The sequence below is a fragment of the Oryctolagus cuniculus genome, chromosome 17 (assembly GCF_051225735.1).
Source record: "Oryctolagus cuniculus isolate XC-2025 breed Fujian yellow rabbit chromosome 17, ASM5122573v1, whole genome shotgun sequence".
NCBI classification, from domain to species: Eukaryota; Metazoa; Chordata; class Mammalia; order Lagomorpha; family Leporidae; genus Oryctolagus; species Oryctolagus cuniculus.
This window is the reverse complement of record NC_142883.1, coordinates 52,135,269-52,145,412: the sequence shown is the minus strand read 5'-3', so window position 1 is coordinate 52,145,412 and position 10,144 is coordinate 52,135,269. Positions and strand designations below refer to the sequence as shown.

Genomic DNA, 10,144 nt, shown 5'->3' with positions numbered 1-10,144 from the left:
CCCACTTTCCTGGTGGTCTGCTCTGGCTCCACCATCCCGGGTTTCCCAGTTCCCTCCTTCACACTTGAGCTTGAAGATAAAATTGCAATCATTAAACAGCTGTGGAGAAATCCAGGTCTGGGGGCTAGAGGTGGGAGGAGGGCTTAAGTTTTCTCACCTGGAGAAGGGCTGAATCATCGCCCAAGCACCTGCTGGAATGACTCAGGAAACAAAAATGGCCAACCTCCCTGTGCCGGCCTTCCTGGCCCCAGGGGCAGGTCAGGGGTCTGAGGAGCAATTGGCACCAGAAAAGGGGTTGGGGTGGGGGTGGACTCTTCGCAAGTTCCTTTGAGCCAGTTCTGACCCTCAGGGTGTTTGACCCGCCTGTGCTTGATCTCATTGTGGAAGATAATCGACTTGAATTGCCAATGCTTAAGAAGGGAGGGGAAACCATCAGGACTGGGGCTGCAGGGCCTGCCGAGGCCTTGGGTGGGGAGGGGGCGTGGTGGCCTGCGGGAAGTGGTGGGGGCTGGGAGGAACAGGACACCTGGGTTTGCCTAAGGGAGAGGGGGGTGTTGGAGCCCTGAAGGAGGCGCTGGCTTTGGGAGGGACTGGGGAGGAGCCAGTCTTTAAAAGCTGTTCCTGGGTCTAGCCTGCCAGCCACAGACACTGAGCCCGGGTGGGAGAGGCCTGTGGCACCAGGGCGCCAGGCAGCGGCGGGAACTCGAGAGCCACAGAGCAGCGTTTACTGCCTCACAGGTTTGTCAGGTCGCAGCAGCAGGTAGGGGGAACAGAGGCAGGGCTGGGAACCTCAAGGCCACAAGGAGAATACCTCTCCAGGCCACAGGTACCAGCCAGCAGACCGGCATTCGGCTCTCCCCAGTGCACCGGACTGGTTCAAGACCCCACTTGAACTGTGGACTTGGGGGTGACCTACATTGTTAAGGACCTCAGTTTTGTTCTCTGCGACGACTCAGCCTGGAGAGAGACATTTAAGGATCGCCGCTTCACTTACAGGGGACGGCCTTTGGGACGCCCACTTAAGGCTCCCCCCCCATGGCGCTACCTGGCTCCTCGCAGACCCAGGCCTGGAGCCTGGAGCCCCCCACTCCCGCGGCAGCTAACGCCTCTTGGGGATCCCAGGAGCCAGAGCGAGCTGGCAACCCGGTGGTCTCCGGGGGGCTCCCCCAGGAAAAGGTGAAGCGGCCCATGAACGCATTCATGGTGTGGAGCTCCGCTCAGCGCCGCCAGATGGCGCAGCAGAACCCAAAGATGCACAACTCTGAGATCTCCAAGCGCCTGGGCGCGCAGTGGAAGCAGCTGGGCGAGGAAGAGAAGCGGCCCTTCGTGGAGGAGGCCAAGCGGCTCCGCGCCCGGCACCTGCGCGACTACCCCGATTACAAGTACCGGCCTCGGCGCAAGACCAAGAACTCGGGCGTCGGACCTGCCAACGCCAGCCAGGGAAGCGGCGGCCTGCTCTGGGGGCCAGGATACGCGGCCACCCAAGGCAGCAGAGGCTTCGGGTACCAGCCCCCCAACTACCCGACAGCCTATCTGCCTGCCAACTACAGGTGAGTGCCGAGGAAGCAGACGCTTGGGTGGGGCCGGGAGCCTGGGTAGCGGGTGGGTGGAAACTGGCTGAAGGAGAACCTGAGCCCGGCCCAGGGGCCCTGCAAGGTGGGGTGGGTTACAGTGGTTCAGCTTTTACCAGAGTGGCCGCCCCGCAGGTGCAGAGACGGACCCCTAGCTGTGAAACTCTTCTAGTTGTTGGGATCCTCACTTCGCCCTGCTTCTGGCCCATGTGTGACCCAGCTTCCTCTCCCAGCCCCCGGGGTAAGGCGAGGCCAAGCACATTATGCCCCTTCCTGGCCTGCTGCCCTGAAAGAGGGAAACAGCCGCACAGCACGCAAGCCGGGGCTGCAGCGTGTCCCAACAGGGCCGCACTGCTCTCCAAGCCATCTGGCTGTGCTTCCAAGCGCGCCGGGTGGGGGGCAAGTTGTACCCCTGTCCGCCCAGATTTGGTCTGACCCATCCCAGCATTCAGCTGGTGACACCAACACAGAAAGCAGCCTCTAACCCCCCCTCCCCGTTTCCCTTTGCAGCTCTTCCCACTATAAACCAGAGGCGCCCGTGCCATGCTCCGTCCCTCAGAGCGACCCCAGACTCCAGGCGGAGCTGCTTCCCTCCTACAGCCCCTACCTGCCCCCAGGCTCCCCCAATCCATACAACTCTCCACTTGCAGGCGCCCCCATGCCCCTGGCACACCTCTAACTCCCACGGACACGGGCCTCGTGTCCCCCTTTTCCCTCAGAGCCACCCCCACGCACAAGCTGCACCCCCTCTAGTGTTGGACCACAGCTCAGAGGCTGCCTGCAGCCGGCCCGCTCACAACACACAGGATAAAACTCATTTTGTACAACCGAGCCACGTCTGTCTTTATTGCCCCATCTGCGCCCTCCTCACTCCAGCAGGAGCCTGCACCAGCTCCACTCCCTTCCTCTGGACCTGCCGGAGCAGGAGCCACTGCACCCCACCCTGCCTGAGTCATTCTGTCCCCTTCCCCCACACGCAGCACTGGGGTCCAGGGCAGAGGCAGCCCCAAGTCCCTCCCCTCAGCTCGTCCTCTGGAGCCAGCAGGGAAGTGCGGAGGGCAGGGCAGGACACTGGCCCAGAGGAGGGAGAACTGGAAGTCACTGATTTTAATGTCCAAAGATCAGCTTGGAAGATGACCCCATCCTTACTAAGGATCTGGGTCCCCCAATTTCCACGTCCACCGAAACCCTGGCCCAAGGAATGGAGAGATTAGAACTGCAACTCCCACCAGCAGCCTGGCTTGGGCGGGAGCACCCAGAGGCCGGGTGGATGAATGGAAACACGCAAGCACTCGGCGGCTGTTTCGGCCCTACCGCTCCTTCTTCTGCTCTTGGGGAGCCTGTGCATTCCAGTAGAAGAGGACCTGCGCAGCGATGAGGCCATTGCAGAGAGAGGAGACCACAAAGACGCCAGCCATGAGGTAGTCTCCAGTTTCCTGGTTGTAAAAGGCACCTAAGGTCAGGCTGCAGTGCAGCCCCAAAACCAATCCCCTGGAGACAAAGGTTCCAGAGAGGGCACCAGGTGCAGCCCTCAGCTGGGAGACAGCGCCCTCTAGAGGGGGAAAGGTGCACTCACCTGAATGGAAGTGAAGATCCGGGTCAGGGAGCCCCCGAAGAGCAGGAAGACGGTGACCGCCGAGAGCTGGCCTGTGTGCCCATTGTGGTAGTTGGTGGCTGCCTGGAGTAGCTAGGGCAGGAGCGGTCACCTTTGGTTCTGGCATCTCAACTTTTCCCGTGTCCCATCGCTGGTCCCCCCTCAGTCTGATGCTCCTGCACGGGCACTCTGTCCCTTGATGTTGCCCCCCATCCTCTCCGTTGTTCCAGTACCTACCTTCCCCACCACCACAGCGGGCACGTTGGAGGCCTGCAGCAGGGTGACCACAGCCGTGGGCGTCAGCGGCGAGAGCAGCACCAGCAGGATGAGGGCGTAGCAGGCGAGGAAAGCCGTGCCTAGGGGTCAAGGAGACAAGCAGGCCTCGCAACCTCTCCATGTGTCCCACTCCCCCCGGCCCGAGTCCCATCAGGGTTCCCAAGAGCCGCAGCCGCTCCTGGCTAAGTCCCCAGCACCTTTCGCAGTGTGTCCTCTGTAGTGCATGACCAGGAAGCAGATGGTGAGCGTCTGGAGCATCAGAAACAGGGCTTCACCCCAAGAGCTGCAGAGTCAAGAGTTGGGAGGAAAAAAGGCAGGCCTGGAAAGAGGCAGGGCAAGCCTCCAGAGCTGTGCCTCCAGGGCCGCCGCCCTCCACGCCCACCCGAGCCGTCCTCGGCGCTCCTGGATCCTCACCTCTAAGAGGGTTAAGCTCTCCTGCGCCTTTGCCTCCCTCCCCGTGACCCCCAGCAGAGTGGGGGCCATGTTCCCTTGGGGCCCTCACCTGAATGGGAAGCTGTTGGTGATGCTGTAGACCACGGTGCCCGTCAGTGCCACGAGGTCCAGCACCACGGACTGGAGGCTCAGGCCTTCGGCACTCTTGGCCCCCAGGAGTTTCAACACCTGGGGGAGCTTCACTGGGTGGGGGAAGACGAGCAGGGCTGAGGACAGCAGCGCCGGGAGCACTGGGGGTGCAGCGCCCGCTTCCTGCCGGGCCGGCCAGCCCAGCCTCTCAGTCCCTCCACCCGCCCAGCGACAGGAGAGGAGGGACGACACCCCACCTACCTAGAAGTGAGCCGGCCACGATGCCCAGCCCCAGCCCCTTGCTGAGGAGAATCTTGAGGCAGGGCACTGAGGAGAGAGAGGTGAGCGGGAGGGGTGCGTCATGTGGCAGGGGAGGCCGCTTCTGGCTTGAGCGGATGGGTCCCCACCACCCACGTGGGAGACCTGGCGGAGCCCCTGGTTCCCAGCTTCAGGTTGCCCCAGCCAGGCCCAGCTGATGCAGGCGCCTGGGGAGTGAATGAGATCTTTGTGTCTGTCAGCGAGTGGCCTCTAAACTAGGCCTAACTTCCAAGCTTTCCCTGGTCTCCCTTCACAAAGCTGAGAGAGCCCGAGTGCCCTGGGACCCTTGCTGGTGGCCCCGTGTGCACATCTTCCCTCCAAGGGCAGGTCTCCATGTTGCTCCTTTCTCAACTCTGACTGGCCCAGGTCCCTGGCCCAGACTCAACTCAATGTTTATTTGGCTTTTAAGATTTATTTATGGCCGGCGCCACGGCTCACTAGGCTAATCCTCTGCCTTGCGGCGCTGGCACACCGGGTTCTAGTCCCGGCCGGGGCGCTGGATTCTGACCTGGTTGCCCCTCTTCCAGGCCAGCTCTCTGCTGTGACCCGGGAGTGCAGTGGAGGATGGCCCAGGTGCTTGGGCCCTGCACCCCATGGGAGACCAGGAGGAAGCACCTGGCTCCCGCCATCGGATCAGCGCGGTGCGCCAGCCGCGGCGGCCATTGGAGGGTGAACCAACGGCAAAGGAAGACCTTTCTCTCTGTCTCTCTCACTGTCCACTCTGTCAAAAAAAAAAAAAAAAAAAAAAAAAGATTTATTTATGGGGCCAGTGCGGCGGTGCAGCGGGTTAGAGCCTACAGTGCTGGCATCCTATATGGGTGCCAGTTGGAGTCCCGGCTGCTCCACTTCCCATCCAGCCCCCTGCTGTGGCCTGGGAAAGCAGCAGAGCACAGCCCAAATCCTTGGGCCCCTGCACCCGCGTGGGAGACCTGGAAGAAGCTCCTGGCTCCTGTGCAGCTCTGGCCGTTGTGGCCATCTGGGGAGTGAACCAGTGGATGAAAGACCTCTCTCTGTAACTCTTTCAAGTAAATAAATATTTTATCTGAAAGGCAGTGAAGGAAGGAGGGAGGGAGGGAGAGGAGACCTCCCACCTGCTGGTCCCACTCACCAAACCACCAGGGCTGGACCAGGCTTTAATTAGGTGCCTGAAACTCAATCTGGGTCGCCAACTTGGGTGGCGGGGCCAAGGACTTGAGCCAGCACCTGCTGCCTCCCACGTGGGGTTGGAAGCGGGGGCGGGACTTAATCCCAGGCACGGATATGGGATGCGGGCGTCCCAAACCTGCTGCACCTGTGCCTGCCCCTTGGCCTTGGCAACCCACAACTTCTCCAGCCTTGAGGCCTTCCCCTAGAGCTAGGGCGTCAGGCTGACAGGTGCACCCAAGCGTTCCGTGCGCACAGGGGACGGAAGACCGCGGCGGCATCGCCAAGGGGCGAAAGTCCTGAGGGAACCCTGCTGTGGAGCTGCCTCTTACACGGGACGGGAGGCGAACTTTACCAAAATTAGATCACGAGCAAACGTGGAGGCCGAATGAGCAATTCGGGCGTCAGTGGCCTTTGGGAAGGCTTTCAACTAAGCTTAGCTCTGCTGGCGACCTTACAGACGTTAGAATGCTTTGGTCCGATTTGTATTGTTTTGTAAATTTGAGCCTTTTGGACTTTCACTGTTGCTAAAGCGCACGTCTGCCGGGCTACTCCCCCCTCCCCTTGCCCAAATATGGGGACCCCTTTTTTCGGAGCCCGAGACATTTCCGCCCTCTCAGAAGCGTCTTCCGCTCCGCGCAGCCGGGCCGCCGCAGCCGCCACCTCGTCTCTAGTCGCCCCACCGTCGTCCACAGTCGCTCGAGCAGGGCTTTACTGAATGCTGAATAAAACTCACCATGAAGCAAGTCCCACTGAAGGAAAAGTCGGTCGTAGCATTTCTCAGGTAAAAGAATCGGCACCAGTAGCCGTTTGAGCAGTCCTTCTGCCTCCGACGCCATGTTGGAAAGCGAGCTTCCGCCAGTCTCTCTCAAGCCGTCATTGACTGACGGTGCGCATGCGCGCTCCGAGCACTCTGCCTTCCTTTCTTTTCTCGCGACGACTAAGTTGCACCGCCCCTCGTTCCTCGCCGTTTCTTACGCCACCCTCGCTTCAGGAGCGTGAAATAGGTCACGGCCGGAGACCGCGCTTTGGAGGCGCCCGGCTGTTTGGATTTTAAAGCGTGTCAGAAGTGCACGCTTGCGCAGTCAGATCTTTCGCGCTTTTGTTTGCGCTCGCACTTCGGAAGCAACATTTAGTCCCCTGCCTTTCTCCGCTCCTCCCGCTAGGCGCCATCTTGTCTCCTCTTTGCCAACTTTACACGCGTATTGTTCCAAGTTGAGAGAGGGTGTTTGAGTCTCCAAAATGGCGTTGGGCGGGGGCGCTGTAGCTGTGTGTCTTCCGTTCTTTTGGCCTCTCTAGAGGGAACCAGGCCTCTGGGAGGTCTCCTTAGGCCCGGGGCTGGCTGCGCTCAAGGCCCCATGCTTCTGCCGCCTGTTTGGCCGAGGCCTTGGAGGATGGGCGCGCCAGAACTGCAGTGGCCCGGTGACGACGCAAGACAACAAGTCGGGGTGGGTAGCCCCGGAGACACTAGGTGGGGTGCAGGGACTGCTCCAGCCCCGCACCACGTGCCGAGTGGGCCCAACAGCACCACCTGGGAACGGCCCCCCGACCCGGCCCGGCCCGCGGTGCGGCCTCGTGCTGCAGCCTTTCAGCTCGTGGGGTTCCTGCAGAAACAGGGGCGCCTGTCCAGGCCCCCAGCAGCGGGGCCACGGCGTGCCACGGCCTACTGAAGAGAGAACGACTGGCACTCAGAGGCGCAGGTGGGAGCCCAGTGGCAGGTGTTTGTTAGCCGGACATCGGCTGCTCTGCAGGTGACACTGTTGCCCGCCTCCCCGTCCCCCTGTACTGGTGGCCCAGACTAGGGACATCCGTTTAGCCAGGAACGTGGAGGGGAAGTGCGTGGAGGTGCCCAGAGCTGCGGCGGATGCAGCCAGCCCGCGGCAGGTGCGGCGCGAGCCTCCCAGGTCTAACAGCGGTTTCATGGGGCTCTCCCGCCAGCGCTGGGCGCAGCGGGCAGCCCCTGGTGCTCCGCCTGGAGATGAAACTCCATCACCGCCCTCAGTGCCGTGCCTGGAACTACCTGGGGCTGGTCAGAGGCTGCGGGGGTGGAGGAGGGTGGGACAGCGGCCTGGACCAGCCAGTGCGCCCCAGAAGAGGAAGGAGGGGAGGCCTGGCCGATTCAGCATGGACTGTGTCGGGCCTTCAGGGGGCGAGCCAGAGAGCGCAGGGCGTTGGGTCCCAGATGCCGTTCAGCCCTGTGTGGCTCTGTGACTCAGCCGGGGTTGGCACAGACAGGCATGTGACAAGAAACTCATGGCTTTTAATCCTGTCAGCACAGGGGGAACCCAGGACGAAGATCCGAGTTTTCACTGCTCTTCTCCTGGGGGCTGGGGGTGTCACGTGTAATAAAACTCTCTCCTCCCTCCCGACTGCACAGTCCCCGTTTCTGTTCCTCCCTGCCCTCGAGTCAGTTGCCTGGTGGGGCACAGGGCTGGTGCCCTGGGGGCCGGGCCGGTGTTCAGAGGGCCTGGTAGGCCGACGGGCGTCTCCGGGCGATGCAGAAGGCCACGAGCACCAGAGCGAGGAGGCCGACGAGGATCAGGCCGATGATGAGGGGCACCAAGATGGACGGGTGGTCCGCGGGGCAGGAGAAGCCTGGCAGAAAGACAGGGCGGTCAGCATGGCTCCCGAGGGGGGCAGGGGACTCCAATTCCTAGGAGCTGGGAGAGCATTAAGGAAAAGCACCAAGTGGGCCCGCGAGGGCAGCTGCCCTACAGCCTCGATGAGCAGTGGAGGGAGGAAGCTTGGTCCTAGATAGGACACCTGTACAGGCGTACATGGAGCAGTAAATGCACGGGGCTTCAAATGGATTAAGAAGGGAGGGGACTGGCTCGTGGGCAGGGGGCAGGGACTCTGGGCGCAGCGGGAGATTTTCGGAGACAAGCAGGAGGTAGGTCTTACTCGGCCCGAAGATCCCGGTGCGGGGCAGCTGAGCAGCCTGGACCCTCAGCGAGAGCAGGTCGAGGTGGAGAGCTGGGGAAACAGCGATGCTGGCGTTTCTGCAGCTGAAGCTCTGCCCCAGCGGTGCTTGGAGATCTCGAAGGGACGCATTCTGGGCCGAGAATGTCCACCCTGAAGGGGTGAGGGGTGGGGGGCGGGGGTCAGTGGCTACCCACCGCCCCAGCCCCGGCTCTGCCCCCTCAGTGCTAGGGTGAGAAGGGGGAGGAGCTGCTCACGTGCTGCCTGGGGGAAGGACACGTTGTACTCCACAGCCAGGTAGCTCAGGTAGACCGCGCTCTGGCCCTGCCCTGGGTCCTGCAAGGTGAACAGGAAGGTGTGGCCTCCCATGCCTACCAAGGAAGGGGTGCAGCGAGGGCAAGTGGAGGAGGAAGGCAAGGTCGTGAAGCCATACCTGCTTGAATCCAAAGCTGAGCTGTCCATAGGGGAAGGAGAGGAGCAGGTGGGGACGGGGACCCTCACAGCCCCCCTGGGCCTTGGTTCTGTTGGGGTTCAGCACAGACATGCCCCATGCCTGTGGAAGTTAAATAACGCGGGGGTCATGAGACTACATGACTTTGCTCCTCGAGGTTCCCTGTTTTCTCCATCCCCAGCCTGTTTTTGTCCTCTCTCCTCTTCCTCTTCCCCTTCAATCAAGGCAGGACGGGCCACCTTCCCCTTGTCCGCCCGCCTCCCCTTTCAGCTTTACCTGTCCGCCGCCCTGGGTTGGGTACAGAACTCGGATCTGAATCTGGGCTTGGAGTTGGACGCAGGGCTGCGAGCCGTTAGTCCACGTGTAGTTCCCAACCGCTTCTCTGGAGCCTGGGCTAGGACTTGGAGGGGGTGGAGGTGGTCCTGGGTGGGGGGTGCTGGTGGAGAATCCAGGGCTGGTCCCGGTGGTGGTGGTGGTGTTGCTGGTGGTGTTGCTGGTCGTGGGATGAACCGTGACATTTCCGTGGCCAGTGGTAGGAGTGGCAGTTGTAGGTCTGTGGCTGGTGGTGCCTGGGGTGGCAGTGCTGTGACTGGTGGTGTGGGGGTTCTTGGTAGTCCTGTGGCTGGTTGTTCCAGAGCTCGCTGTGCTTTCTGTGGCTGTAGGTGTCGCCGTGAAGGATGGCAGCAGAGTGGCTGCCTTCTTGTGAGGCCAAGGCCATGTCCCCTGGGCTTTCAGCAGAGGGAACAAAGAAGCTGGTCAGCGACCCAGAAAGGGCTAGCTTCCTCAAGTTCCCCCTCCGTGCCCCCTTCTTACCTGCGTGTAGCCCCAGCAAGGCCAGGAAAAGCACAGGCAGCCTCATGGCAGATCCACCTCACCTAATGCCGACTCTCAACTGGACACCAGTTGCTCAGCCCTCTTCCCTCTTCCCTCTCTTGGGAAAGGAAATGAAAGTCTCTTACTTCCTGCAACAGATGATCCCACCCCCAGGCTGACTCAAGCACCACGGGCTCCAGCCACCAATCTCTTAGTCACTAGTCATTTGTTAGGGGACTATTGGCCCCAGCTCACGAGTGGGAGGTGTCAGGGCCAAAGTCAAGGCTGTCCCATGACTACAGAATGATGGAGCCGTGAGGCAGTTGATTGGTGGGGCCCGTTTGTCACCCTTAGCAAACCTCACTAGGCAGTTAGGGCCAGTGGTTCTAACCAGCCCCTATAGCCAGCAGGCCCCTCCTCTGGCCAGCCCCTTTCCACACACCATGCTTCATGACTTCCTCCTAGCGAGACATGTGACCACTTATGACAGCACACACCCAAGCCCTCAGTGGCTCCTATTATCCTATTACAACTTTC

General features: G+C 61.4%; 3 protein-coding genes across 6 annotated transcripts; 1 reads left to right on the top strand and 2 right to left on the bottom strand.

Annotated features, from left to right (window-relative positions):
- Window positions 1-609: 609 nt before the first annotated feature.
- SOX15 (SRY-box transcription factor 15) lies at window positions 610-2,402 on the top strand. 2 transcript variants are annotated; one of them, XM_002718796.6, is made up of 3 exons: window positions 610-738; window positions 997-1,550; window positions 2,082-2,402. In XM_002718796.6, exons 2-3 carry the CDS (start codon window positions 1,036-1,038, stop codon window positions 2,248-2,250), a joined length of 684 nt encoding a protein of 227 aa, XP_002718842.1. In that variant the 5' UTR covers window positions 610-738; window positions 997-1,035; the 3' UTR covers window positions 2,251-2,402. The 2 variants fall into 2 exon arrangements, with proteins under 2 accessions (XP_002718842.1, XP_089174458.1); XM_089318332.1 differs by lacking the exons at window positions 610-738; window positions 2,082-2,402 and adding an exon at window positions 1,707-1,846 and having other exon boundaries at window positions 886-1,550.
- On the bottom strand, window positions 2,389-6,273 carry MPDU1 (mannose-P-dolichol utilization defect 1). 3 transcript variants are annotated; one of them, XM_002718797.6, is made up of 7 exons: window positions 6,161-6,273; window positions 4,225-4,290; window positions 3,944-4,076; window positions 3,639-3,724; window positions 3,403-3,521; window positions 3,148-3,258; window positions 2,389-3,007 (listed from the first exon to the last, which is right to left on the bottom strand). In XM_002718797.6, the coding sequence occupies exons 1-7, from the start codon at window positions 6,261-6,263 to the stop codon at window positions 2,882-2,884; spliced, it is 744 nt and encodes a 247-aa protein (XP_002718843.3). In that variant the 5' UTR covers window positions 6,264-6,273; the 3' UTR covers window positions 2,389-2,881. The 3 variants fall into 3 exon arrangements, with proteins under 3 accessions (XP_002718843.3, XP_089174456.1, XP_089174457.1); XM_089318331.1 differs by having other exon boundaries at window positions 2,395-3,007; window positions 3,944-4,071; XM_089318330.1 differs by lacking the exons at window positions 4,225-4,290; window positions 6,161-6,273 and having other exon boundaries at window positions 3,639-3,760.
- A 1,391-nt stretch (window positions 6,274-7,664) lies between these two features.
- On the bottom strand, window positions 7,665-9,728 carry CD68 (CD68 molecule). The gene is made up of 6 exons (XM_089318329.1): window positions 9,608-9,728; window positions 9,071-9,522; window positions 8,777-8,896; window positions 8,601-8,679; window positions 8,326-8,496; window positions 7,665-8,019 (listed from the first exon to the last, which is right to left on the bottom strand). The coding sequence occupies exons 1-6, from the start codon at window positions 9,651-9,653 to the stop codon at window positions 7,883-7,885; spliced, it is 1,005 nt and encodes a 334-aa protein (XP_089174455.1). The 5' UTR covers window positions 9,654-9,728; the 3' UTR covers window positions 7,665-7,882.
- Between the last annotated feature and the right edge of the window lie 416 nt (window positions 9,729-10,144).

Bases quoted from the DNA above. Each gene is read 5' to 3' on its own strand.
- CD68 (XM_089318329.1), bottom strand. From the start codon at position 9,653: ATGAGGCTGCCTGTGCTTTTCCTGGCCTTGCTGGGGCTACACGCAG. The intron at 8,897-9,070 runs GTAAAGCTGAAA...TAACTTCCACAG, and splicing joins CAACCCAGGGCGGCGGACAG to GCATGGGGCATGTCTGTGCT. The intron at 8,497-8,600 runs GTGAGCAGCTCC...TCACCCCTTCAG, and splicing joins GTCCTTCCCCCAGGCAGCAC to GGTGGACATTCTCGGCCCAG.
- SOX15 (XM_002718796.6), top strand. From the start codon at position 1,036: ATGGCGCTACCTGGCTCCTCGCAGACCCAGGCCTGGAGCCTGGAGCCC. The intron at 1,551-2,081 runs GTGAGTGCCGAG...TTCCCTTTGCAG, and splicing joins TATCTGCCTGCCAACTACAG to CTCTTCCCACTATAAACCAG.
- MPDU1 (XM_002718797.6), bottom strand. From the start codon at position 6,263: ATGGCGTCGGAGGCAGAAGGACTGCTCAAACGGCTACTGGTGCCGATT. The intron at 4,291-6,160 runs GTGAGTTTTATT...CTCTCTCCTCAG, and splicing joins TCAGTGGGACTTGCTTCATG to TGCCCTGCCTCAAGATTCTC. The intron at 4,077-4,224 runs GTAGGTGGGGTG...TCCCCCACCCAG, and splicing joins CGTGGCCGGCTCACTTCTAG to TGAAGCTCCCCCAGGTGTTG.